The sequence below is a fragment of the Equus przewalskii genome, chromosome 4 (genome assembly GCF_037783145.1).
Source record: "Equus przewalskii isolate Varuska chromosome 4, EquPr2, whole genome shotgun sequence".
NCBI lineage: Eukaryota > Metazoa > Chordata > Mammalia > Perissodactyla > Equidae > Equus > Equus przewalskii.
In genome coordinates this window covers 46792676-46818840 of record NC_091834.1, presented here as the reverse complement: position 1 = coordinate 46818840, position 26165 = coordinate 46792676, and the positions used below count along the sequence as shown (strand labels likewise).

The following is a 26165-nucleotide window of genomic DNA, read 5'->3' as shown; positions in this document are numbered from 1 at the left end:
CGTCTTCAGCATACAACAAGCTAATTAGGCAATGCGCTTAGCAGAACTCTGAAGAACCGTTTACCATCTGATCACACACTTTTAGAATCATTTTAAAGCAATAATTTTCATCCAAATTGTTAGTTGCTTTTCTGCTGTAGTGATGCATCCTGAGTTTGAAAAGAGGGTCTTACTTGGCATGGACAGCTATTGAAAGTTCTCATTAGAATGAATGCATTATGCACTTTAGATAGAGTTTGTCGAAAAAAATGAAACATTTGGCAGGTCTAAGCAGTACATTAGTCATCTGACAGTCTTCGCAAATGATCTATAAGATGTGTTCATGGACAACTGCAATAAAGTTAGAATTTTATAAAGCTTAGCAGAGGCTATTATCTATTAAAAAGCCGGTTGCTCTTTCTGATCATAATAAAGGGTGGAGCAGTAAAAGTGCATTGTTCATTTGTTGGAAAATTTGATAACATATATGTTCATTAAAAATCCTTCTCAGTAAATTGTATAATTGCATAAGGAAAAAGTTGATTTTTGTATATTGAATATTATTACTCTCAAATATTGTAGAAACTTAGTTCTTAAAAGTTAGTTTGAACACTTATAAAAATGACTACAAATATTTGCAGTTTTATAAGTTGCATTTTGAGTTTACAATATATTATGATCCAAAGGCGTCTTCTATTTCCTTGTTTGTTTACTCTATGCACTTTTGGTATCCAAGGGGATATAAGATTCAAGAAACTTAGATTTATGCAGTCTCACAGCATCTGACCAATGGTTGGATAGTCTATCACTATTCGTTCTTGCAAACTTGTCTTTTATATCTGCTTCTTGAGGAGGTCACCAGAGCCTGAAATTATGAGCCACTTCAATTGAAACTACAAAGCTTTTATAAAAAATATCTCTTGCAGAAGTTAACTATTGAAACATACTGAGTTCAGATAAAGCAATACTGATCAAATTGAGTCTTATTTTACAGTGTTTTTAAGTTTTGCATTTTCTCCTTAAGAGTACTGCGTATTCACAAAATAATTATTTAACGTATCGAAGAATTTTTGATTAGTGAACCAAATAGATATAGAATTGTCGTTTCATTTCAGCATTGATCAGAAGTGTGACTATGAATTAACTATTGTTTTATATAACGTATCTGACATTCATAAATTAATAGTACAAGAATTGGCTAAATATTTTGAGGTTCTTCTTGGGGACCAATAATTCCCACATTAATATATGGATTAAATTCTGGTGCTTCTATTTCTATACAAACAATATAATTCAATACAGCATTTCATAGGAGGAGAAAAGTAATATCCTAGAACAGAAGGTATACCATTTTTTCTTGTTACATGGGAATGAGACAAGTGAACCATTTTGTAAAAGAAGTGGGTCTCGTTCAGAAATACTGATAATGGAAATAGGTAGAACCAAACATAATATGAATACTATTGCATAAGAATAGTCAGATGCCTCATGCATGCCTTCACTTCTGTGGGGTGTTTTTGCACTTGGATGTAATGCTATTGTATAGATGGAGCGACAGAATAAATTATTGCTTAAGTCAATCAAAAAAACCATTTTGGTTTTAAAGAAAAAATATGTATTGATGAATGCTTTTTATTTTAAAAAAATATAGTATTTTAACCTAGAAATACCTTTTATATTTAGAAATTTAAGTAAAATTAGTTTCAATAAAATATTTTTTAAATTACAAAAATTAGTTAAATCGTATTCCTAAGAGCTACACAAAAGAAAGCAACTTAAATTCATAAAGTATATAAAAATAAGCTTACGCATTTTATTCTTTTGTAATTTATGTTTAGAAACTAGACAAGGACAATAGGATGTTACTTTTATTTATTTATTTTTTTGAGGAAGATTAGCCCTGAGCTAACATCTATGCTCACCTTCCTCTATTTTATATGTGGGACGCCTGCCACATCATCACTTGATAAGTGATGCGTAGGTCTGTGTCCAGGATCTGAACTTGTGAACCCCAGGCCACTGAAACAAAGCATGAGAACTTGAGTACTACACCACCGGGCTGGCCCCTAGGATGTTATTCTTAACACTATTTTGTACCTATTTTTGTACCAAGAAAGTTTAAATATATGAGACATTAAATTTGTCTCATTAATCTTTATTACCCCATGTGTGGAAGTTAATGTCAAAGAAATGAAAATAAGGCAGAAGCATTGCCTTAAAAAATTCTACCACAAATAAAGGCATGCCAGATATGGTCTCCATCTTTTTAAAATGATGTTAGTTCTTGCTCTAAAATATTATGCAATATGGAAGAATTATAATGTCAGGAATATTTAATAATTTAGAAAAAAGTCGATCAAACTTGCTCAAGGAGACATCTCAAGAATAGATGGAAATAATGCCACTGCTCTCATAGACGGTGATTTTCCTTATACTAAGTTATTTGTATATGTAGTAAAAAAAATATATTTTATATTTATGCCATTTCCAAATGATATATTAATTATCCTATTTTTTGTTTAAGGTTATGGTGATTTTGAAGATTACATATTCTAGAATTACAAAAACCAAAAAACATAAAATTCTGACTGACTTATGACTTAAGCCTAAAATATTTTTTCTTCCCTTGGGTTGGAAAAAAAAATTTTTTTTGATTTTTTTCTTTTTTGAGGAAGATCAGCCCTGAGCTAACATCTGCTGCCAAGCCTCCTCTTTTTGCTGAGGAAGACTGGCCCTGAGCTAACATCCATGCTCATCTTCCTCTGCTTTACATGTGGGATGCCTACCACAGCATGGCGTGCCAAGCGGTGCCATGTCGGCACCTGGGATCTGAACTGGCAAATTCCGGGCCACCGAAGCAGAATGTGCAAACTCAACCGCTGCGCCACCCGGGTGGCCCAAAAAATGTTTTTTTAATTGCTCCAAAGAAACAAATATTTTCTTTTCTTTGTTCCTTGGGTAGTGCCTATGATCAGAAACCACAAGTGGGAATGAGGCCCTCCAACCCCCCGACACCATCCAGCACTCCAGTGTCCCCACTACATCATGCATCTCCAAACTCAACTCACACTCCGAAACCTGACCGCGCCTTCCCAGCTCACCTCCCTCCATCGCAGTCCATACAAGACAGCAGCTACCCCATGGACCACAGGTAAACTGCAAATACTGGTTGTTTTAAAACTGTTCTTAGCAATCTTGAAAGGAATTCCTATCACCAGTTCCTAAGACCTGTGGTAGATTTAAAGTGAGCATATTAATTTTGCACATCTATGTAAAGTATTTTTGGGAAGAGCTTGCTCTATCTTTAGTTATAAATAATTTGTGGAGAAGGTCATTTATAAACATTTCTTTTATAAACATTTAAATTGGTTGCTAAAATGGAAAATTAATCTATATACTGACATTTGAACATTTCCCTTTCGCTTTGCTTGAATTAAATTGCTTCACTTAAACTTTAAATCAGATCATCCCATTTTTATGAGCATATGTGTGTTCTTGTTCTATAAAGTTAGGAGACTAATTTTAGTAGGTGGCTTATGGAATTAGCTTCTTTACCTTAGATTGAATGATTTAGCTGTACATAGTTTTGCAGCGTAGAACTTATTTGATTAAAACTATTTTCCATGCTTTCCAAGTGATGAATATTTAATGTCAGCAGATGCAGGACCCTGGATACTGAGAATATAAAGTTAAAGAGTTAGAGACTGAATTAGTGTTCCTTAGAAAGACACAAGGTAAGAACCAGAGTGCGGAGCTGGGGAGAATGCTGTAGTGGGTAATTCTTGACTCCTAGAGATGAATAAATTCATATTTAAATAAAACATTGGAGGACTTAGAGTTCTTAATGATACAACTTAAAACACACGTTGATTGTCTGCAGCATCCTTCCCTCCCCTTCTACCTTGTACTTATATAAAGTCTGTAAATGTGGAACAACAGGTTCTGTGGGAGAAAAACCAAAAGACTTCATCTGTAGCATTTGATGAGTCTGTGATGTAAATATCCCCCCCATGGCCCACTCCAGGCTGTCAAGGTGACAACCCTGAATGTAGAGTTGGAAAGAGATGTGCAGTAGTGCACCATTATTTAGTGTTTCTGCCATACCGATACAGAAATAGACATAACCTCAAGAGCATAGTTAGAGTAAAATGTAGTAAAATAATTAGGAAGCAATGAGTTTCGAGTATTTGTTGCCTTTGTTATAATTTTTAAAAAATTATTAATTTACGTAATCCAATTGTTAATAATGGATGTGTTTAACACTTAGCTCACAAAATTCCTGAAAATTTAACAATAAGCCAGTACAAACTGGCTCTGACACACCATTATAAAAATAACTCAACCAAAGGAATCCTCTAGATCAGCAGAGGAAACCAGAAGAAGTGCTACTAGCAACTTTCTGAAAATAAGGGAATACTCAGATCTGCTTTTTATAGTTTATTTAATGGGACTCAACCTCACTTTCAGTAACTCTCTTTCGGTATGAAGGGATAAGATGAAGATGTCATTCTTTCCGATGTAAAACTAAATCATATCTTTTCTACCTTTGTTTCCATCAAGTCCTCTTGTACTTTAGTTATGAAATGTTTCCTATTATCTTTCCCTCCTCACCCCACAGACTTGAAACCTTGTCAGAGGGTGATGGTATGCGCATCTGTGTAAACAGTTTTGTAAATACAGATGAAAGAAATCTTATTGCAGGGTGGGCCATTCAACAGATGCACATTGTGCAGGACTAAAAGGGAAAAAGAGTACAAACAAGAAAGCAAGTTTTATTTTGTCCACTTCTGTGACTTCCCAGATTTCTTGATACCTGAATCTCTCACCCTTGAATTGAGTGCCAGAATTCTAGATTGCCTAGTATGCCGTTCGTGCAAAACAGCTATGGAAGGTGACTGCTGATCAAGCAGTATGCCTGTTCTGAGGTGACCTAACTTGAAATGCTTTAGCCAAATCCATTTTAGTTTCTCTACTTGAAGTCAAACATTGGAGACTGAGAACAGCCGGCCCGGAACTATAAGAGGGAAGCTCGGGGTCTTTTCCCACTGCCCCCCACTGAGTTGTGAGGATAGTACCAGCTGGCCAATCCCAGGAAAATCTCTGAAGCCGTATGTTTCTGAGGAGGATTTCTTGGAGGGCTCTAGCCAACAACTGACAGTCCCTCAGTTATAAATGGCAAATTTGCTCTGGGAACAGATCCTTTCCTCAAATAGCCCCCTCCAGCCCTGGCACCCCACCTCACTCTGGGAATGCTTTATGGCCAACAGGGCTGCACCCTGCTTCCTCTCCTGAGGCTCATTCTGCTCCTCGGGCCAGCCCTTTGGCACGGTTTCCTGAACCCACTGTTCAGGAGCCCTGTCTCTTTTTCTCAGTGTTTCCTGCCACTTGTATATACTGTTTTTCTTTATCCAAGAGTTCATCAGCATGCTCTCCTTACCCATTAACCCGCTTCCAGAAGCTTCTTGAGTCACTTTCTTTTTACGGTTGGTCAGTGGCTGATAAGATTGGCACCAAACACTTGTAGCCTCCTATGAAGCATGTATGTTTGATATATACGTGGTCCTCAGCAAGTACTGAGTAGAATCAGGTCAACTCGTAAAAACAAATGGCTCGCTTCCTTACGAAGCTTTTAGTACAAGTATTATTAACTTCCTTTTAAGGCTTCACAAGTGAGCTGGTTTCTTATTATAACTTCAAGTTACAATTTTCTGATTCACTCCTTGACAGTTCTTAATGATAATTTCTGTTTCTTTTTTTGGCTAATGAAATAAGCAAGAGAAGGGAAATGAATGCAGTGCCAGTCAGCCTAACTGTTTTGCGATATCTGAGTCTCTAAGTTTGTTTTCTGCAGGTGTAGGTGAAATTTCATTGCTTTCCATGGTAGCTGGTGAGGCTAGAGTTAAATCACAGTATGGAGTGTTCTTAGAAATGCTTAAGCAATTGCTTTGCCTTTCTTTAGCTTTTACCTTATTTTTATTTAACATTACCAAAATTAAATGTTAACTTTCCAAATTAAAGTCTCAGGAATGCTTTTAGTGTTGGTGGGGGGAGTTAACAGGCTTATATTTGCTCATAGAAATGTTGGATAGGTTATTTTGAAGCACTCTTGGGGCATTTTTAGACCACTTTTAAATCTTTAATTAATCTACATCTTTGTGGTGGGTCAATGATATTATGGATGAGAAACACAGAACCAAACGATTATGTGAGTAGCCAATCATTACACAGTATAACCAAGAAGGAAGGAACACAGAGACTCACTCTCAGCCTTCTGCCAAGGCCTCAGAACTTCCTCATTACCTACAGCGTGCCTTGTCCCAAATCAATGCAACACATACACATTATTTTCATCTTTGCAGGCCTGCTGCGTATTATATGCTTGTTTTTATCATCCTGATATTTTGTTTGGAGTTATTGGAAGCCAATCTGTTCTGTGTTGCTATTTGACAATAAAAAGGTGGTCTTTTAAGGGGCTGGCCCCGTGGCCGAGTGGTTGGGTTCGCGCACTCCGCTGTAGGCGGCCCAGTGTTGCGTTGATTCGAATCCTGGGTGCGGACATGGCACTGCTCATCCGGCCACGCTGGGGCAGCGTCCCACATGCCACAACTAGAAGGACCCACAACGAAGAATATACAACTATGTACTGGGGAGCTTTGGGGAGAAAAAGGAAAAATAAAATCTTTAAAAAAAAAAAAAAAAAAAGGTCTTTTAAAAGCCAGCTTGGATTTCAGTCTCTGTAATGTTTCCCAGTTTCATTTCTCACTAGAATACCATGTGATTTAGGACACTGTTGAAGATTTGAATCCTCCCCATTTGAGAAGAGAGTCATTTCTCTCTTGCTTCCTCAGTAACTGCTGGTAAGGGAAGGAAAACCTTCCCTTTTATTTGGTTGATTTGTTTGTTTGTTGATTAGTTTGGTAACAGAATAAAAGGGGATGTAGTTTAAGATTAGATTCTTTCTGTTTTTCCTGTTTTTTTCTTGTATATGATTATTTGAGACCCTCTTAATATAGAAATATGGAAAACGATCCAACTGATTTAGAATTGGGCATTTTAACTGTCAGGATACATATTTTCTCAAAATAGTGCACTGCTCTCCTATCACTACTCGAAGCACATCTTTAACTTATTGCAATGTGCTGAAATGGTGCTGCAAGAGACTAGTGAGGGAACACAAGTCAAATTATGATTAAAAAGCACAGTGCTACTTACCCAGGAAGGAGAAATTTGGTTTTTGGTAAAGATTCACACTTCAGGTCGGTTAGTATCATGTTCATTACCTAAGTAGTTAAAAATCATGCCGGTATTTTAAAGAGTATTCCTTGTTACCATTTTATTTGAAACATGCTCTCTTATTTCCTAGATTTCGCCGCCAGCTTTCTGAACCCTGTAATTCCTTTCCTCCTTTGCCGACAATGCCAAGGGAAGGACGTCCTATGTACCAACGGCAGATGTCTGAGCCAAACATCCCCTTCCCACCTCAAGGCTTTAAGCAGGAGTACCACGACCCAGTGTATGAACACAACACCATGGTTGGTGGTGCAGCCAGCCAAAGCTTCCCCCCTCCTCTGATGATTAAACAGGAACCCAGAGATTTTGCATATGATTCAGGTAGGCCCACGCTTTATGTTACAATCAAGACATCTTTTTACTTGCTTGACACTTTGATTAGTGTTGGCGCCAGACTGGGTGGCTCCTGACCATTTTTTGTGGAATCTTTCCGATTTTATCCCTTCTTTGAATTTTTCCCCTGTCTATGGAGGGTTGGAGTATCAAACCATTTTGGCATGAGCTGATAGTTGAAATAGTGTCTATAAATGAAACCAGTCCAAAAAAGTGCAATTTGTAAGATTAAGCACACTCTCAGCCTCAGAGAGTAACATTGTCATTCTTTTCTTGATTCTGAGCTTTCTTTCCATTTTGCTACAGCAGCGCTATTTAATAATTTAATAACAATTTTACAGAAAGCAATATTTTTCTGTACTAGGTCACATTGCTTAGAACTGTTTATTTTTTCTTTCATTGGTGGCAAGATTTCAATTGTCCAAAAATATAGATTCTTACGTATTAGGAGAGGAATAGCAAAAATAAAGATTTATGGTTTATTCATGGAGATTAACTTTAGTCTCACTGAGCCAGAAAGGCCCCACGAAGTAGTATATCAAGACGGAGAAGAGAGGTTTCCTGAAAGTAAGGAGCGCTTAAATCTATCGCAAATGTTACCACCAACTTTGCCAGCATTTGACCTTGAGACCTTAGAAGAATTACTTTAACTCATCTGTGCCCAGTTTCTCCTATTATAATATCAAAATCAGGACATCTGCTTTTCAAACATCTCAGGAATTTTGAAAAATGTATGAAATAAAAGCTAATGCTTATAAGAAGGGCATTGTGTACTTGCGAAATATTAATATTATTATTGTAATTGGTCAGTAGATTGTTGTGGACTTGGAAGTATTTGAAAACAACGTAATTTCCTTTTGGGATGCAAAGTTATGGATGTTCTTTATGAAGGAACCATTGCTTCTCTTGAAATAACTCTGCTGAGTTTTTCTATCAGTTCTACTTGAGGAAAGAAAATTGTCTCTAGGTCTTGAATTTTCAACTTGCATAAAATTACCTGCTTTGATATGAACTGCCCTTAATGCTCACCAAGAGGGAGCCCTACTGCAGAGAGTCTCCCTCTGGCCTCCTTTCCTCGTTTGGCAAGAAGGTTAGAGGACTGAGAGGAATTGCCCACTCAGAGGCCACGCCTCCACTTCTAGAAAGAGTACCAGCTACCCAGGACCCATGAATTCCCTGCTCAGTTGGCCCTGAGTCCACTTCCAGAACCTGAGCATGTTTATCCCAAGCGCAGTTTTCTGAAGGCGGAGCAGACTGCTCCTGTGGATGCCCCTAGGTCCTAGGAGGTGGCCAAGGGACAGCTGTTTGTGGGAGGATGAGGATGGAGCTTGGATGCGCCCATATGCCTGTGTGTGAGGTGCCCATGGTGTGGCACAATGTGGGGTCAAGGAATAGGAAGAGAGGCAGGAAGTGGGGTGGGCTGGGGTCTGAAGACTGGAAACTGGCTCCATGCTATCCTATTCCAGTGCAAATCTTAGAGATTTCCCCAAATTCTAGATTTGATCTGACATTCCAGGTTGCTATGATGGTATATATTCAAAGATTGGGAGGAGAGAATATATTTATTTATCAGTTTGTTTGACTGGGTTTTAATTTTAATAATTTAAACATATGAGGTGAAGGCCTTTATTTGGATGATTGCCCCAGGCCCTGTAGTTTGGAGACTATCTTGAAATGTGCCATAGTGGTTTCAGTTTAGAACCTTTTATGTTTGCCCATAATTTACATCAATAATTAAGAATCTTGCAATACAATGGACTTTATTATAAACCAGATTCATTTTTCTCTGTAAATTTCAAATCCTGCTAACTGATGTTATCCTTATTCTCTAAACCACATTTTAATTTGATGCATCAATTTAAATTGATGTTTTTCTAATTCACCATGATTTCAAGAAACTTCACATGGAAATCATATAAAATAGCCCAAATAATTGGTTCAACCGGATTGTAGAGCATAGCATTTAAAGTTCCTTTGTGTGTTCTAGAAATGTTTTTATACGTATAATCCCAGTAAGATTAACATTGAAACCATTTTCTTGATTCTTTGGTATATACACAAATACATATGCACATACATACATATTTTCTCCTCATATTTATATTGTGTATAAAATTATATGTGACATAGTGTTGAGGATATGTAACTCTTCTTGAGAAGATGTGAACCAAATAAGAAGGAGATTTAAATAATCCAATGAGGGCAAAAAATAGGAGCTGGTGCTGTAATTTAATTGCATTATTTGTGAGCCATACAGAATATAAACTTCAGAGTCAGTTACTGTCCAACCCTCAAAAGCACAGATTCAGTCACTTATAACCTAAAAAGCATAGCTCATGTCTTAGCTCAGGCTGCTATAATAAAATACCATTGGCTAGGAAGCTTAAACCACAGACATTTATTTCTCACCATTCCGAAGGCTGGGAAGTTCAAGATCAAGGTGGCAGCAGATTCACTTTCTGGTGGGGGCCCTCTTCCTGGCTTGCACATGGCCACTTTGTCAATGTCCTCACGCAGTAGAAAGAAAGAGAGGAAAGGAGGAATCCCACCATGGGGGCCCCACCCTTATGACCTAATCTAATCCTAATTACCTCTCAAAGGGCTCATCTCCAAATACCACATTGGTCATTAGGGCTTCAAAAATGAATTTTGGGGGGCACAATCATTCAGTCCATTACAGTCCAGTATATTTTAAAGGTATGTAGGGCATCTCTTTTATAAGTGTACCATATACCTTGCAAATGATTTGTGGAACACTTGTTTAATATTTGAGAAGCTATTAATTTATGTTACTTTCTCCCTTCTAAATTATATTTCAAATGGCCGAAGTTGTATGATACCTTTGAATTCCAGTTTCAGTATTGCCAATAGGATTCAGTTCTGTTTTGCTTGAATAAATGGTAAAGTTGTGTCTTCTGAATGTGGTCTAAAAGAACTGAAGCAACAGTGTAACCAGGGCCTATGAAAAATTAATCTGTGCATATCAAAATGTATTTTACTGGCCACCAAATTGCTGCAATTAAGTTGACATGTCTGTATATGTCATACACTGCAGTCAACAAGTCTGATCTCCAGGTGTTTTGTTTTGTTGTCGTTAGTTCTTTCATCCTTGCTGAGAGTACATTAAATAACCTTTTTAGGAAATCTAATGTACTTATCACTGAATCATTGATTTCTTGGTACACTTGTTGATATTGAACAATAACACACTAGAAAATATTTTATGTAATTTAAAAACAATGCGCAAAAAGGGTCATAGTCAGTTTTCTTAGCATCTATGATCCAAAGGTTGTCCTTTCAGAAGGCCTCTAGAACTTTTTATTGTTTAATTCAATATAACGTAAATGTTGTGAAAATAAAAGAAGCTTTGTAAGTGAAAAGGCAGCATGATTATGCTCTAATAAAGCCTGACGTTAATTATGACATGGGAAATGGAAGGTCTATTAGTTGTAATTATAATTACAGGAATGCAATTTCAACTGCTGGGTATTTAAGCTAAAAAAATGCAAAATAGTATGTTAGTAGAGTAGAAATTTTTATTCAGGAGAAGAGAAAAAAACTTGAATCAGAAGACACCAAAGTGATAAAAAAATGACATTTAGGGCTAATTTGGTGAACCAGTACAGTGTGATAGTGATTATATTATGATATTAAATTCTAAACAGTCCAATTACATTGATTATTGTTGTTTTCCTTTTCTTCTCTAGCCTAATAGTGCTGCACAAAGCAGTTTGTATGTTTTTTGTTGGTTGGTTGGTTTTTCCTGAATCCAACACGATTTTCTCTTTCTTGCCCCTATGGCGAAGTGACTATATAAAAAGGATTGAGTGCTTCATTTGGAGTGCCTTATGCACTGCCCCCTTTTCATAGAATCATGGTTATTTTGTCGTTTTCATGCTTGCATATGGGGTTTTCCAGGCTCAGAATGCCCAATAAGGCAAATATTTTAGATATTCACAACAGCATATTTTATTAGAGTTGTATGTGTTCTTTGATTGGTTGGTGTTTTGTTTCATTTTTAATTTATTTTTGATAGTTTAGGGTAGTATTTTTAGGAGGAGGTAGGCCCATGAAACTAAAGTTTGACTCAAGAAAATACTAGCATGCAACGTTCATACGCTTTGATCAGGTAATTTCACACTCAGGAAATTATCTTAAGGAATGAAAGACACAATGAATGTTTGAGAAAGAGAAATGTTACAAATATATAGTAATTGAATGGTAAAATAGGTATGGCTATCTATAACAGAAATATTATTACAGCCATTAGAGGTCAGATTTTTAAAAAATGTTTAATGAAATGAGACTATTGAATATATATATATGTAAAGCATAAGTGATTCAAAATAAGACCCAGTACAGAAATGCCGTGGCTATCTGTGGGTGGTGATATTATAGGCAATTTCTATTTTGTCTATAAAGTGCCTTGTATTTTAACAATGCTTACGCACTACTTTCCTGAGCAGACAGAATAAGTGCGTTTTAAAATAACCCATTTAGAGTTTAAGAAGAGAAGTGTCCAAATTAATCACAGCAGTCCTATAAGTGAAAAGAATGCTAAATAAAGGATGACATTATATTCTCATTCGTTGCAAACCTACCTGACTTTGCGTTAGTTTGCGTCCAGGGCTGCCTTAGAGGTGGGAGGAGAATTAATGTGCTCCTTGTGGGTTTCAGGTTCCTCCCTGCACAGTGCTTATAGTCCCACCCACTGTTGGTGCTGTGCTCCTTTCAAGTTGGAGTGCATTAAAATCTTAACCTAGGAGTTGATTGGAAGGACAACACGTTAATGAGGTGTTTTTAGTCTTGGAGGCCCCTTCTATTACTCTAATGAGTTTCAAAGTTGCCTCCCAGCCATGTGGTGAAGTTTAATCTAAGAGCTGGAAATAATGAGTGGGAAAGGAGAACTTTCAGGGATGTGATGAAGGTTGCTGAACTGAGAAAATGGGGGAAAGTGCATACCTTGAGCTTCAGAAGAGGAAGTAGTAAAAGTAGAGGGTAGAGGAGAAAGCTGACATCACGTGTGTCCTGAAGAAAATGTTGTTGTATTTTTGAATTGTATTTTCTGGGGCCTTTCCTGCTAGTACTGATGAGGCCTTGTTTCAACTTGGAGGCGCGTAACATTTATGTGGTGGCAAATGTTAGCACTATTTTAAATTGGGAAGTTGGTACAAATAGTTGTTTCGTAGAACTATGTATCTTAAAACTCATGAAAGCTCTTCTGGATCACCTGGTTCACATTCCTTCTCTACCCCTCAGTTGTACAGATAAAAATGTCTGAGCCTTATCCAAGTTCACTTACCATCAGTTAGATATTTTGTAAAACAGCCAAAACTAGAACCAAGGTTTTCTTATTCTTAGTTTACAGCATAGTTTACAGTCTGTCTTTCTAATCAATTGTCCAAAATAAGTACTTTAATGCACAGTTTTTTACATATATTATTGATCCTTTTCTCTAATGTTTGGACTAAGTATGTTTCTATGGTTTTTAAAAGCTCTGCACGATCTAGAACAATGACAGCATCTACTCTAAGACCTAAAGTGTGGTCATCCTAATTTGGGGGTGTACATTTCACACTAAGTGGTCCACCAGTTTTATTCTAATTGTTAGATGCTCGCTGTTGTGCGATAGGAAAATATAGGACTTCACGTGATATTTAGGATTAAAATGCATCCTGTTTCCTTTAAAAATATATATACCATAAACATTGCCAAGAGTTGAGATTGTCAAGGAAGAGACTTTCCCTAAGAGTTCCTCTGGAAAAAACTGAATAATGATTAGCAGGAAAAGGAGCAAATTAATGGCCCAAGCAGCTCTAAAATTCTTTGAGTATATGAACTTTCAGTTTGTCTGAGCCTTCTTATTGGACTTCACTCTTTCTTTGTTAAAACTCTTGATAGCTCAATAGGTTAAAATTTAACTAGAACAGCCCTTTGTCAGCCAAATCTGATTTTTCCCAGAAAGCTTATGAGGGACTGCAATATGTAATGTAAGGAAAGTTTCCCTTTGGGAGAATAAGAGCCCTCCATTTTTAAATCCATCCATTCTCCTCTGAGAAATCTCTCCCACGTTCCTCATATACTTCTTCATCACCTTGGGACTTTGAAGAAGGCCGATAGACAAATCTTTAAATTTAGAAAGTGCTATCTGTCCTTAGGATGTAGAAAAATTATATGCAGGCAGAGAAATGAAATAGGTACTGAAAAAATATTTACCTCATGTTGAATATGTTAAAACTAGGAATATGTTGAACTTTCCTCCGTCAGAGCTGACAAATATATCTGGTACTCACAGAAGCCCAGGCACTTTAATCAAGAAAGTTAGCTACTCTTGGGTTTCTGAAGTGGTAAGACAGGAAGATTTTTATGTTGTGAGTGTTGTTGTGTGTTTTGCTGTGTTGGTGGGTCCTCGTCTTAATCATATATTAGGGTAAGTAGTGAAGTAATTCCCGGTGCTGCTTCTAGTAAGCACTGATTGGGATTCCCCTTACAGAGCATATAATATGGCTGTAAAGTAAAAGTTATAAGATGAAATCAGTGGACAGCAGAGCAAGAAGAACAATATTTTCTGCAGCCACACAGAAACATAAATAGCGCTTTATGTGTTTGGAGATGATTTGATAGGGCCTCAATCAACTGACACAACTTGCACAAAATTAAAAAAAAACAACCAAATTCAGAAGGAGAAAATTACTTAGTAGTCCATCTCTAAACTATTACTATATGATTGTTACTATTATGACTATAATAATGTCTTAGAAATGCTATCATCAGAGTATATTATTTTTTAAAATGATTTCTTATTATTTACTTAGAAGATATCTATTTCAGAGAAATACATATTTTCTACTAAATTTCCTTACATCCTTTCTGAACAATTGAGTTACACATAGGTAAACAACCAAAAATATTGTTCAAGAAACACAAGGAATTCAGTGATTACAAAAATAAACTGTTGAAAAATGCTAATTAAAATTGTCTAGAACAGAGAGAGTAGAAGACAAGACTACTGATATTTACTTCGAATATCCAGTTCTGGCCATAAACTAGCAAGAGTCATCATTTCCAAAAAGGAAGTCTCCATGATCAAAAATCATATTTTTTAAAAATATGAAGTATTACGTTAGAAAATGTTCAGGTTCATCTCCTCATTTTTATTTACGTATCTGTGGACCACCTTAAAAAGCATTTCCTAAAAGAATACTGAATTTTTTTAAAGCCTTGAAAAAATGTTATTTGAAATTAATAATTTCATGCGTGTTCACTCCAGTGGTCTTGCTCTGGTCCATGTTTTCTCTGGATGGAAGATTATAGGAATCCTTATCATCTCCCCACATGGCTGTGTCAAGTATTCAACTTTGAACTCCAAAATATGGTGTTTTTTTATTTTTAACTCAGAACTTTATTCTCCACCATTTTCTTTACCAGATATTAGACATTGGAAGATAAATGTTAAATTGTCATAATGCCATAGTAAACAATCCTTTATAAATTTAAAACCAAAGACCAGGCACTTTTTCGCATTTCTCCTCTTTCCTTCTTCTACAGACATGGTAAAGATCCCCTGAGCAGTCTTTTAGAGATGTATACAGGGATTGTTGACTGCAACTATTTTCCCCTCTGGCTTCAAGGCATTGGAAGAGAGAAGTGTTTTCTTCTCTCTGGAGTCAAGGAGCAAGTTACAGATGGCTGATAAAACCTATTATATGTTTAATAGTGTTCAGTATGGGACTGACTCTTCACAAATCATTCCCATTATTGCTCATACATAGTTTTTTTCTCTCCTCCTAAAATCTCTAGATATTTTTCACTATTACCATCTTTAGTAATTTCCAGTGCAGTGATGATTATGGTCCCATGAACTTTGGCTTTTTGTACCTGATATTTAACACTCCCAAAGGCCCAGCCTTGGCCCTGTTCCATTACTAAGCATCATTTTCTTGTGGCCACATTTTCTCCTGAAACATGGCAGTTCATTTTTTCCCTCTCAACTTTTAAACCATTGCTTCAAGAAATTCAACTGGAGGATCGCTTGGGAATTTAAGGGAATGAGCTATTGATCCTTCAGAAAATGTTAACATCTTATCTGTTTCTCTAACGTCCAAAGATAATTTTCTTTTACTCAGCCAGTGATTTGTGGACTAGTAGATCACTTAATCTCTGATTTTTAGGTCCTTCAATTGAAAAAGTCACAGTGATGTCTTCCTAATTGATTTTGTCATTATAACAGAGGTCATGGATTGGCCTCACAATTTGACTTTGCTTCTTATCGCTAGCATATCTCATATGAGTTTTCCTCATTCGTTTCTGAGCTAAAATAGCAAATCTCCCAAAACAGTACTCTGGACCACTATATCAGTTTTTCTAAGAAATACTTAAATATGCTCTAAATCTACAGTTACAGTAAGTGGCATTGGCTAGTGATTTGATTTGAGAATTGAGACCACGATCTGGATTTACTCTTTATGCATTAACACAGGTCAAATGGACAGGGACTGCATTTTAAGTCAGTAATGGAAGGCTGAAGGCTGTCTTAAACCAATCATATCAGTTTTGCCCATGACTGATTGATCCCTAGGGGCAGAGCCCTGTAAGCATTTCTCTTCCATGAATGGACTCTATAGAGCCTGGAGTTTCATTCATAAAATGGAGACTGAAAGGAAACACACACACACACACACACACACACACATACACACTCTTACTCTCTGGAATGTCCATTTATACAGAGCTGAAGGGTGTAGTGTTCCATCAGCTGCTGCTTTTGCCAGTTGACTGGAAGTAATGATTAATGCTCATTGGTCCTGCCTGCATGTAACCCGACACTATTTATGGCCTTGCAGTGTTCCTAATGTATAGTGAATGAGAAGACAACATTCTCAAATCAGAAACATAAACAGGAACTGGTGGGTCTGAATTCCATTCAAATATGTCATTTTAGCCACACAGTGTTTGTCTAACTTGGATTTTACAGGCAGGAAAGGGGGAGGGGAGGGATAAGCTGCTTGTGAGTTGTACTAGCATGAAAAAAAGAGAATTAGAAGGGGGAGGGGAGCGTCTTGTTATAGTGTGGGATTCTTAGTTTCTTTTTAAGGAAGGCAACCAGGATGCTTGGGCTGAGAACTACTTATTGGGAGTGGATGAAATGAACATACAACTGTTTTTACATGCGCAACTGACATTTGAAATTAAATGAGACAGTTTAAGCAGGCATATTTTGGTCATTCCCTGTGTGTGTGTGTGTTTCATGAATGTGAAGAAGAAAGGGAAGATAAATATTATTTACTTTTAAAAAGATATATATGCGTATATATATATAATTGAGTATGTGTTTTTAGGTTTAGAAGATTGTTATGGAATTTTTTTGCACTTGAAGGATTTCTATACTTAAGTGAGTTAACTAATAGTTTAGAGAAAAAGAGAGACTTTTTATTTCATAAAATATTTTTACCTAACATATGAATAACAACTGAAATCTTTTCAAGGAATTTTTGTCAGATTAAGTAGATGATGATTGTTTTTAGCCTATGTCTGTGTGTGAATTTTCCAGTTAATTGTTTCCAATACAGTCTGGAAAACTTTACAAGGATAGATATTCAAAAATACATGTGAAAAACAAAACACATCCAAACGAATGACAAGCATGTGTCATTGTGATTTATTTACTATTCTCTTCAGTTTAGAAAAGCCTCTTTGAACTCTCCATTCTGGTGACCCTTCTTTCAGTGTGTGGGCCCCCACAGTTCACTGCTTCATCCACATGTTTTTGTTATCCTTAGCATTAAGAAAGAAAACCACCCACTTTGTATGACACTGGAAATATTATACTGAATCCTAGACCTGAAATCTGTTTACTATCTATGTCATATTGAGCATGATTTGTTATCTCTTTTTTGTCCTCAGTTTCCTCATTTATAAAAAGGGACAAATAATTCCCATCCATTTGTATTTTTGTAAGGATTAAATATGATTACGTTTGTAAAGTTATCCAAACAGTATTGGGGTCCAGGCAGTAATAAAGGATTTTATCTTACTTCTGGAGATTTCCTCAAAGATCGCTAGTCCTTGAATAAGATGCCGTAATTGTTTCTTATATTTACAAATACATTTTTTGGAGCTAGAGGATAAGATAAAGAAGGGAGAAGTTCTTATGTTAATACAATTGTATTGTGCAAGGCCAACAAGATACTACCCTGTCACACTGTTTTCTGACTGTGAAACACAAAAGTACTGAAATTCTTACTGGTATTATTCATGTTCACAGCAAGCAAGATAAATCGTCTGAATATTGTGGGGATCCAAGGAGGGATGAAAGTGAGAGGACAAAGCAATCTGTGATGTATTTGTTTCAAATCATGTAGGTTCCAGAAGGGGAACAATTGAGGGTTGAAGTTCAACCTTAAATCTTCCACCTTTTCAGAATTTTTTTGTGGCCTGTTTTGGCAGCAAAAGACATCTTTTCTCATATTTTCTTTTAAACTTCTGTTAATTGTCAGAGTACAATAATATCTAATCAATAGTCAAAGTTACAGTTGTGCTTATATCTCCCATCACTTCAACTTTATTTTGAACTCTAACTTAATAAAACCTTCACAGGCTTGTAAAACTTGTAAACTTGTGAGCCGACTAGATCATATAAGCTAATCCTGTTTGAATCTGGTCATTATTTGTGTAGGCTACTGTTCCCCAAAAACCTAGTGCTTACAAGAGAAGTTTGTGGTTTTGTAGGTAAAATTCGGTCCTGTTTTTCTCACCTTCTGTAACCTGTAAGTTTTAAAAGCATCTGAATGCAGATAACTGCATTACTTTTTTTCTTTTTTAGGATTTTGCAAACACTATGCTAGGCATATAAACACTAACATGGTTCTCTCTCTGTCCTCAAAGTCTATCCACAGTAGATTCAGTACATCTGAGCTGTGATGGAAGAGATATCTCTGCAGATTTTACGTTATTTATATTCACAGTTTTCTAAAAATGCGAATCAGAAAGATCTTGTCTGAGTGTGAATGAGGTAATACTAAATTCATCAGGCTCTTCTTAAGTTTCAGCCAAGTCTAACTTTTCTGCCTTCTTCACATGAGGTTCAGTCACCAAGATGTTAAATTCACATAGAGCTTTTGTGACTGACAACAAATGGGTCTCCTAAAATGACTTTTTTGCCATCACACTTGCTTTCTTTCTCAGGTGAATTCAGACATACTAATACTGGGCCTTATTTTAGGGTTAATTACTTTTAGGTTTGTTCTATAATAGGTCATATGGGCATAAAAACATTTTCTTCCATTAGCATCCTTTTCAGAAAACTTTATAAAATATAGTTTTCTCCATTAGCTACACAAAATCTATTCATGTGGCAAGTGGAAATGCAGAGTCAGAGGATGCACACTAGGATGTATGTGAATGCATTTGTATTTAAATACATCTTCATAAAGCTCATATTATTTATGCACTCTAGAAAACCTTTGGATTTTAAGCATTAAACTGCAAATTTGCCAGGAAATGAGAAGAAACAAACAAAACAGTCAAGCATGAAGCTTAAGACGGATAAAACTTGGGCAAAATCAGTCATAATGCTCATCTTTCTTGAATGAGTTTGATGTCATTAGTTCTTGATACAGCTCAGTTTTTCTTTAGATAACAGATACGTGCTTCTGAAACACTTGCTTAAACTCTTATGTATACATTGATTTACATATACACACATGCATTTTTCACCAAGTATCTGATAATTTTGGATGTATGTCCACACACAGATTTTGGCTCTGGACGTTTAATGTGCTGAGTTTTCCACCATTATCAATATACAATACACAAATTTAGGTGGACTTGATTTTGTCACAGCACCTCCTCCAGAAGTTAGTCAAGTGTGTATTCAATCCATATTCACATTGCATACTCATATGAAGGCAAAATCACATTAAAATACATTATTGAACTTAAACTTGTTTTACTGGGATTTCTCATTTACTCTCAGAGGCTTGAATGCTTAATTAAGTTACGTTGATTATTGCTATAAGAATTTAACCAGAAGCATCAAATTAAAGAGAGGTGTTTTTTTCTTCTGTATTCAGAGTTCACAATCTGAAGTGTTTGCAGGTTTGCACACTATTTGATAACAATTTCAACAAATTATAAGGATGTCTCAGACAGTTGTGGCAAATATTTTCTGATTGGGCCTGATGTAGCTTCTGAAACTTTAGGCAAACCATGCCCTGAAGGGAAACCTTCATTCTGTACTGCTGGGCAGCAAATATGCAAATCAGGGCAGTACCTAGCAGTGTTCTATGTGCAAATTCAAAACCGCACTGTGTGGTCCCACCTTTGGTAAGGCTTCCCAAATCTATATTCTGTTTCCTAGTACAGCTTTAAAATGCAAGTCAAGAGGCAGAGAAGCCAAGTTTATGTTCATACCTGTGTATCATAATTTAAAGGGAATTTTACCAGTGTTACTAAAGGTAAAGACTAATCAAATCGGGTAGTTTGGGTTGTAGTTTACTAACTCCCCCTACATTGACCAGTGCATTAAAATGACAACTGTGCTTTGCTGCTTTGAATTTTTGCAGCATATTAGATCAGCTTTCATCACCGTGGACCCATCTGTGACAAATTATAGGCAGTCTAGTTTCTGCGAGCTGATCTGACCCAGTACTAATGTCATGTTGTAGGGCTCTTTGGTCCATGTTTCAAAATAGTAAAAAATCCTTTGTCCTAAATTAAATTTACGTAATTCAATTTACAGATTAAAGGCAAAACTTTTTAGACCAAAGTCACTTAGCACCAAATATCAGGGGCTAATAATTAATACAATAAAAAGAAGCTCGAAAGAGGTACCTCCAAATGTTTTGAAAATGTATCGGAGATTCTCACTTAAAACTTGTCATAAAGTTATAATGAATTATAAGTCAATATATTTTAAATATCATAGGTTAATAGATAAATTTGTGAAGAATATTACTAAATAATTACATTAATAAGCAACAAATCAACCATCTTAATAGATACATGATTTAAGAATAGCAAATTAAGATACAAAAATAATTTCAATACATAATTATTTCTAGTTTTAAGTACTGGGGTTCACTCAGTTTAAATACTTGTGAGGTTCACTTAAAAATGGATTGTTATTAATAATAAGCACCATATATTGAATCCTCACTGTTTGTGGATACTGGGCAAAATGTTGCCTATAACTTACCCCATATGGTCCTCCCAACTGTCCTCTGAAGGATATCACCATTATTATTCCCATTTTACACATGGGCAGATTGAGAGTTAGGGATGTTAAATAACTAACAAAATACCATACTCCCACAAAATATCAGAAATGAGATGCAAACCAGGTCAATTAGATGACATGGTGCATGTTTGTAATCACCATGCTGTATGAATGATCCTAAGATTATAATCTGTGGACGTGTAAGAGGACAGTGCAAATATGCTGTCATCTTAACATTTGTGCATAGGTTCAATTACATCTTATCATTGTTGCTGAATTTTGCAAGTTTTATTCCATGAAAAAACCTAAGTGAATACATACGCAGTGCCTCCATTCCCTGCCACAAAACCTTTGCCTTTGAAGTCACCGCTTAGCTAGTTTGGATCTCAGTTGAGCATTTAGCAAAAGTTACAATGTAATGCCAAACTTCATTGGTTGGATTTTTTATTAGATAAGGTAGAAATGAAAGCAGCAGGCAATTTAATTAGCAGTAATTTTTCTGGGCAAGTCATTACTTTGATGAACTTCAGAGCAATGTTTATGGCTCCTAATTAACCATGTTAGTCATTTGATTGAATAATCACTTTGGAAATGTTTCTACAATTTGATTAGAGTCTGACCCACTCTGATAGTCATAAATTAACTGATATCACTTTAGGATAACATGACTTTAGTTACTTTAGGGGAATAAACTCCTCTTAGCCATAATTTTTCAGGCTTCTCTGGACTGTGTAAAGGACACCGATTTTAAAGATAGACTGGATTTAAACAATGCTAGCCAAGTGTCTCAATTTCAAGAGCTAGATGTTAATTTTATTTACTCTGGGGTGGAATAAATAGTATTCAGAGCTGGCGAAAACCCAATTATATTCTCATATATGTATTTTTTTTCTAAATTGCTGTTCAGTGCTTTTTTTTAGATCACAAGTTGGGCCTTTGGAAATGTAGTAGGGGTTTTGGTTTTTAGCCTAATTATAATTCATTAATTTATTATGAATTTTAAATCAGTATACTTTAACTATCACAGGTTAGTAAATAGAATTTGTGAAAAATATTCCAGAGTAAGTAGAACAGGAAACAACAAATCAGCCAGTTCAATAGATACATGAGTATTAGTGAAATTATCCATCAAAGCCTGTCTTTGATGTCAAATGTCTAGTTTTCCAGGATTATGCTTATTTTGTATTATGTTAGAGTACTTTTATCAGATGTTCCTTCAACTTTGAATAGTGGGTTTCTCAGAATTGCTTGCATTTCCTCTCTTCCTCTCTTTCTCCCCACCCTGGGGAGGAAAGACTGCATTTAGTCACACTTATATATAATAGAGTTTTGCCTATATGTTTTCATCTAGCTGCCTCCAGAGCCAGCCAGCTGTTTTTACAGCCACACTCCAGCTGGGCAGCAGTCAGTAAAAGTATTTTGTGGCAGGGTGTCAACATTGGTACAACAAAATGCTCGCCTCTAAGCAGCTGTTGAGCTGATGGCAGAGTCATTAACACTGTTCCTTCCAGCCCCAGCTGCTTTGAGGGACCTTATGCATGGCAATAAATCAAAATAACATTAAAAATTAATTTAAAGTACCATTGGTTAAAAAGTTAGGATAAAATGGATTGCTTGTTATTTGGTAACCTAGCAGATCAACTACACTGCAACCCTGTCATAAGTGCTGATATCAGGAAACAAGGTTAACTCTGCCTTTTGTAAGGTCAGAATTGCGTACTACATAATACTTTATATAACAAGGCGTGATATAGTAAAACATCTGATAATGAGTTTTACACTGTTTTCAACTTGTAAGCTATTGATTCCTACATACTTTTAAATGTTATTGCTCTTATGGATTGCCATTAAGATTTTTAACTAAAACCACATGAGAGAAACTTTCTTCTGTGAAAAAGTGTCTCATATTTTGATTGACATTCATTACCAGTCACGTTTTTAAAAAATCAGATAGACTTTAAAAATGGAACATTCCAGATAAGAAAGAATGACATCTGGGCCAAGTAAATAGTGGTAATTATCTCTCATAGCACAAAAGTCTATAGACAGATAGTTAAGAAGAGATAAGGGTTTTTAAATTCCAGTTCATTTAAATGTTCTTTATTACTTGTTCAGAAGTCGTGGTTACTAAAAGTGGTGAAAAGGAGGACATATTCTTATATTAAAGAGCACACATAATATATATTTTATAAATTTATTTTTGTATGTGTTGTTTAAAAAGCTTTAATAACGCATACAGAAGATAGAGTTAACTTAATCACATATATTTATACATTCCTGTAGAACCGATATATGTTATATGCAAGGTTAGGCCCAGGTTTATGGCATCTAAAACTTATAAAATTTGGGGAACCTTCTGAAAGAGAAAGAAAATTAAATAGCATGTACAAAGTTAGGTAGAGAGGCTCAGAAGGGACTCTTGCAAGTGAAGGCCCTCAGCTTGAAACTTCATTGGCTTCCCCATGAACTGACCTCTGGTTACGTGAGTAAACTTCTATATTCAGAATCAAAGAACTTGGGACCATAATGGATTTTCGATAACATCTGACCCAACCCTTTATTTTATATAAACTTAGACACACGATGGCTTAGCTAAAGTCATGCAGCTTTATTAGGAGTAAATTCAGGACTTGAATTTTAATCTTTTGTCTCTTAATCCATATTTCTTTCCTTTTCCCCATATCTAAGCTACTAAACATATTAAATACACAGCCATCACTATAACTCAAGTTTAACCATTAACCAAATTTATTTTTTCAGTGATGAGTTAACTTGGCCACATAGGCAAGGCCTCACTCTTAGGGTAATAACCATGTTTGCTATAAAATTGTTGGATTTCTGTTTTATAGCCTCTGGTTTTGAATATGACCTGTGTGCTTAACAAAATGAAAAGCCAGCTATGCTTTTATCTGGGGGAAAAAATAGCAGTCACCTTAAAAGGCTGACCTAATTTTAAGAGATGTAGCAATTTTGTCTTTTCATAGTAATTGCTATCCAGGTTTCATGAAGTAAACTCAGAATGAATCTTCTGTTGATCTTTGCTTTGAATGCCGTGGGATATACAAATTTATTCCATAAATGTCCTAAAACATATTTTAACTCATGACACTGTTTCAAGGACACTGTCACGTTTCTATGGGGTTGCAGGTAGAGCCAGCCTTTAGTAAGGTTGATATGGGTAAACCTTTGAATGCACATGCCTGTTCAAGAGTATCAGTGTTCACCATGATGTGCGTCTCTTTCTTCCATCTCTTGTGTGGGCCCTACCTGAAATGTTAACTATGTGTTGATAGGTTCCCCTTGTGGAGACTCCTGTCAGTTTCTGTTACTTTCCTATCTTCACTCTGTCCATTGATAAACAGCACATTTTCAGCTCCAGACTTTTCTTTGACCAATGTTGTTTCTTCTTTCAGAAGTGCCTAGCTGCCACTCCATTTATATGAGACAAGAAGGCTTCCTGGCTCATCCCAGCAGAACAGAAGTTAAGTTTTCCATTATTAAAATTCCTTGTGAATACCTTTCAACATAATCAGACATCCCAAGGATGCAGTCACTTAATCATTATATTTTCCGGGAAAAATCACTTATGTTTCCTAAACCATTATTTTAAAACTTTATTTTGTTAAAGGAAGATTTTCAGATCATGCTATCTTGTAGGTGGTTGTTAACATGAGTCATGTGCATATAAACAGCAGAAAAGTGTATTTCTGTATTCTTTTTTGCCAACAACAACATCCGTTTGAAATAGGACATGTGCTTTATAGATTATCCCACCTTACTGCTCTCTACTGAAAAGTATCTTCGAGGAATTTTTAGTTTTGCTTTACAGACCTAAGTCATTGTTTTGAAATAAACATGGTAGATTTAAATATATTTGCCTTTAAATATCCTGGATTTTACATTTTTGGACAAGTTATTGTTAAGAATGGAATTTCGCAAAAGAGGGCTAGAGAAGGAGTTTTTATTGTGGATGTGTTTATGGTAACCATGATCGGAAAGCTTTGATCTAATAGACTTTGAAACATGCAAAGTAATGAATAAAAATGGTTTTATCTGGATATAATCCCCATTAAAGTATTTTGGGAAGTATGTGCATAGTTCTTGGTGTAAATATGCTATGCGTCCTCAGTAAAATGAATTAGATATATCTTTCTAGGTTAGATCTAATATTGGTTGTTTTGTTTAAATGATAATAACAGAAGTAAATAGAAGCAAAAATAGAAGTAGTCTCCCAAAGGATAATATAATGAGCTGGTAAATCCAAAATATTTGAGACCAAAAATTTCACACAAATGCAGTGTAATTATCGTTGCTGCTGTTGTTAATGTTATGTACCCACCATAGAGACCAATACATTTGAGAAATAAAACTGTGACTAGCCTAGGTGAAATTTCTTCCTGGTAATTAAAGATAACAACTATTAACTGAAGGTCCGCCATCAAGGATATTTGGGGGAGAAAACAATTGTGAAGAGCTGTCAATTTATTTTGCATTTTTTTCTGTGAGCTTAGTTATGTTACCGTAAAAAGGAAAGTTCAAAAAGAAAATTTCTTTCAACTACATTGGCTATTGAAGATGAAAACATGAGAAGGTTAGCCTAGCTGAATATATCTCCAGTGAAGCAAGGGGGTAAACCAAATGTGTTTTAGTTCATCGGGGTAATAATGCAAGATAAATATCAGTAATTCACTTTGATTTCTCTCTTGTCTCATTGAATAATGAAACTTGGAAGAAAATGGGAAAGGAGATAATAATGTTATAACTCCTAGGTTGCCAGTGTTTACGTGAGTTCTATGCTTGGCTTAGTTATAATAGAAATAGCTAACTCTCATATATCACTGTGTGTTGGGCACTATTCTCAACTTGCATATATTGAATCATTTTATCCTCAGAACAACCCTATAAGGTAGATGGTTTATCATCGTTCCCGTTTTATAGATGAGGAAGCTGAGGCACAGAGGTTAAACGGATGTGTCCAAGGTCACAGAGCTACAAAGTGACAGTCCTTTTCCACCCCAATTTTTGTGTTAATGGTTATATTTTAAATTGTTTGTGAGCTTCATTTCTGTCATGAGTAAATGTATCCTATTTTCCCCCACAGGCTGTATGTTTGAAAAGGGCCCCAGGCAGTTTTATGATGACACCTGTGTTGTCCCAGAGAAATTCGATGGTAGGTTTTTGATTGTACATCAAGGTTTGATTTTTATAAGAGGGAGTGGAGAGATCACCCTCGCCTTTGCTGAAAACAGTCAACATCCCTACTTAAAGATTTCTATGCACATCATTTATGATGCACTCAACTCTCGCTAAACTTTGCCTCTTATAAATTCTCTCTTTCCTTCCTCCA

General features: G+C 35.9%; 1 protein-coding gene across 6 annotated transcripts in view; it reads left to right on the top strand.

The window, feature by feature from the left end:
• The window catches only part of ETV1 (ETS variant transcription factor 1), a 90341-nt gene that overhangs the window by 48059 nt on the left and 16117 nt on the right, over positions 1-26165 (top strand). For all 6 annotated transcript variants that reach the window (XM_008529395.2, XM_008529393.2, XM_008529394.2 and 3 more), the window contains 4 exons: positions 2942-3130; positions 7343-7590; positions 24232-24300; positions 25920-25988. In XM_008529395.2, the coding sequence (XP_008527617.1) occupies positions 2942-3130; positions 7343-7590; positions 24232-24300; positions 25920-25988 (575 nt within the window). The remainder of the gene's footprint in view (positions 1-2941; positions 3131-7342; positions 7591-24231; positions 24301-25919; positions 25989-26165) is intronic.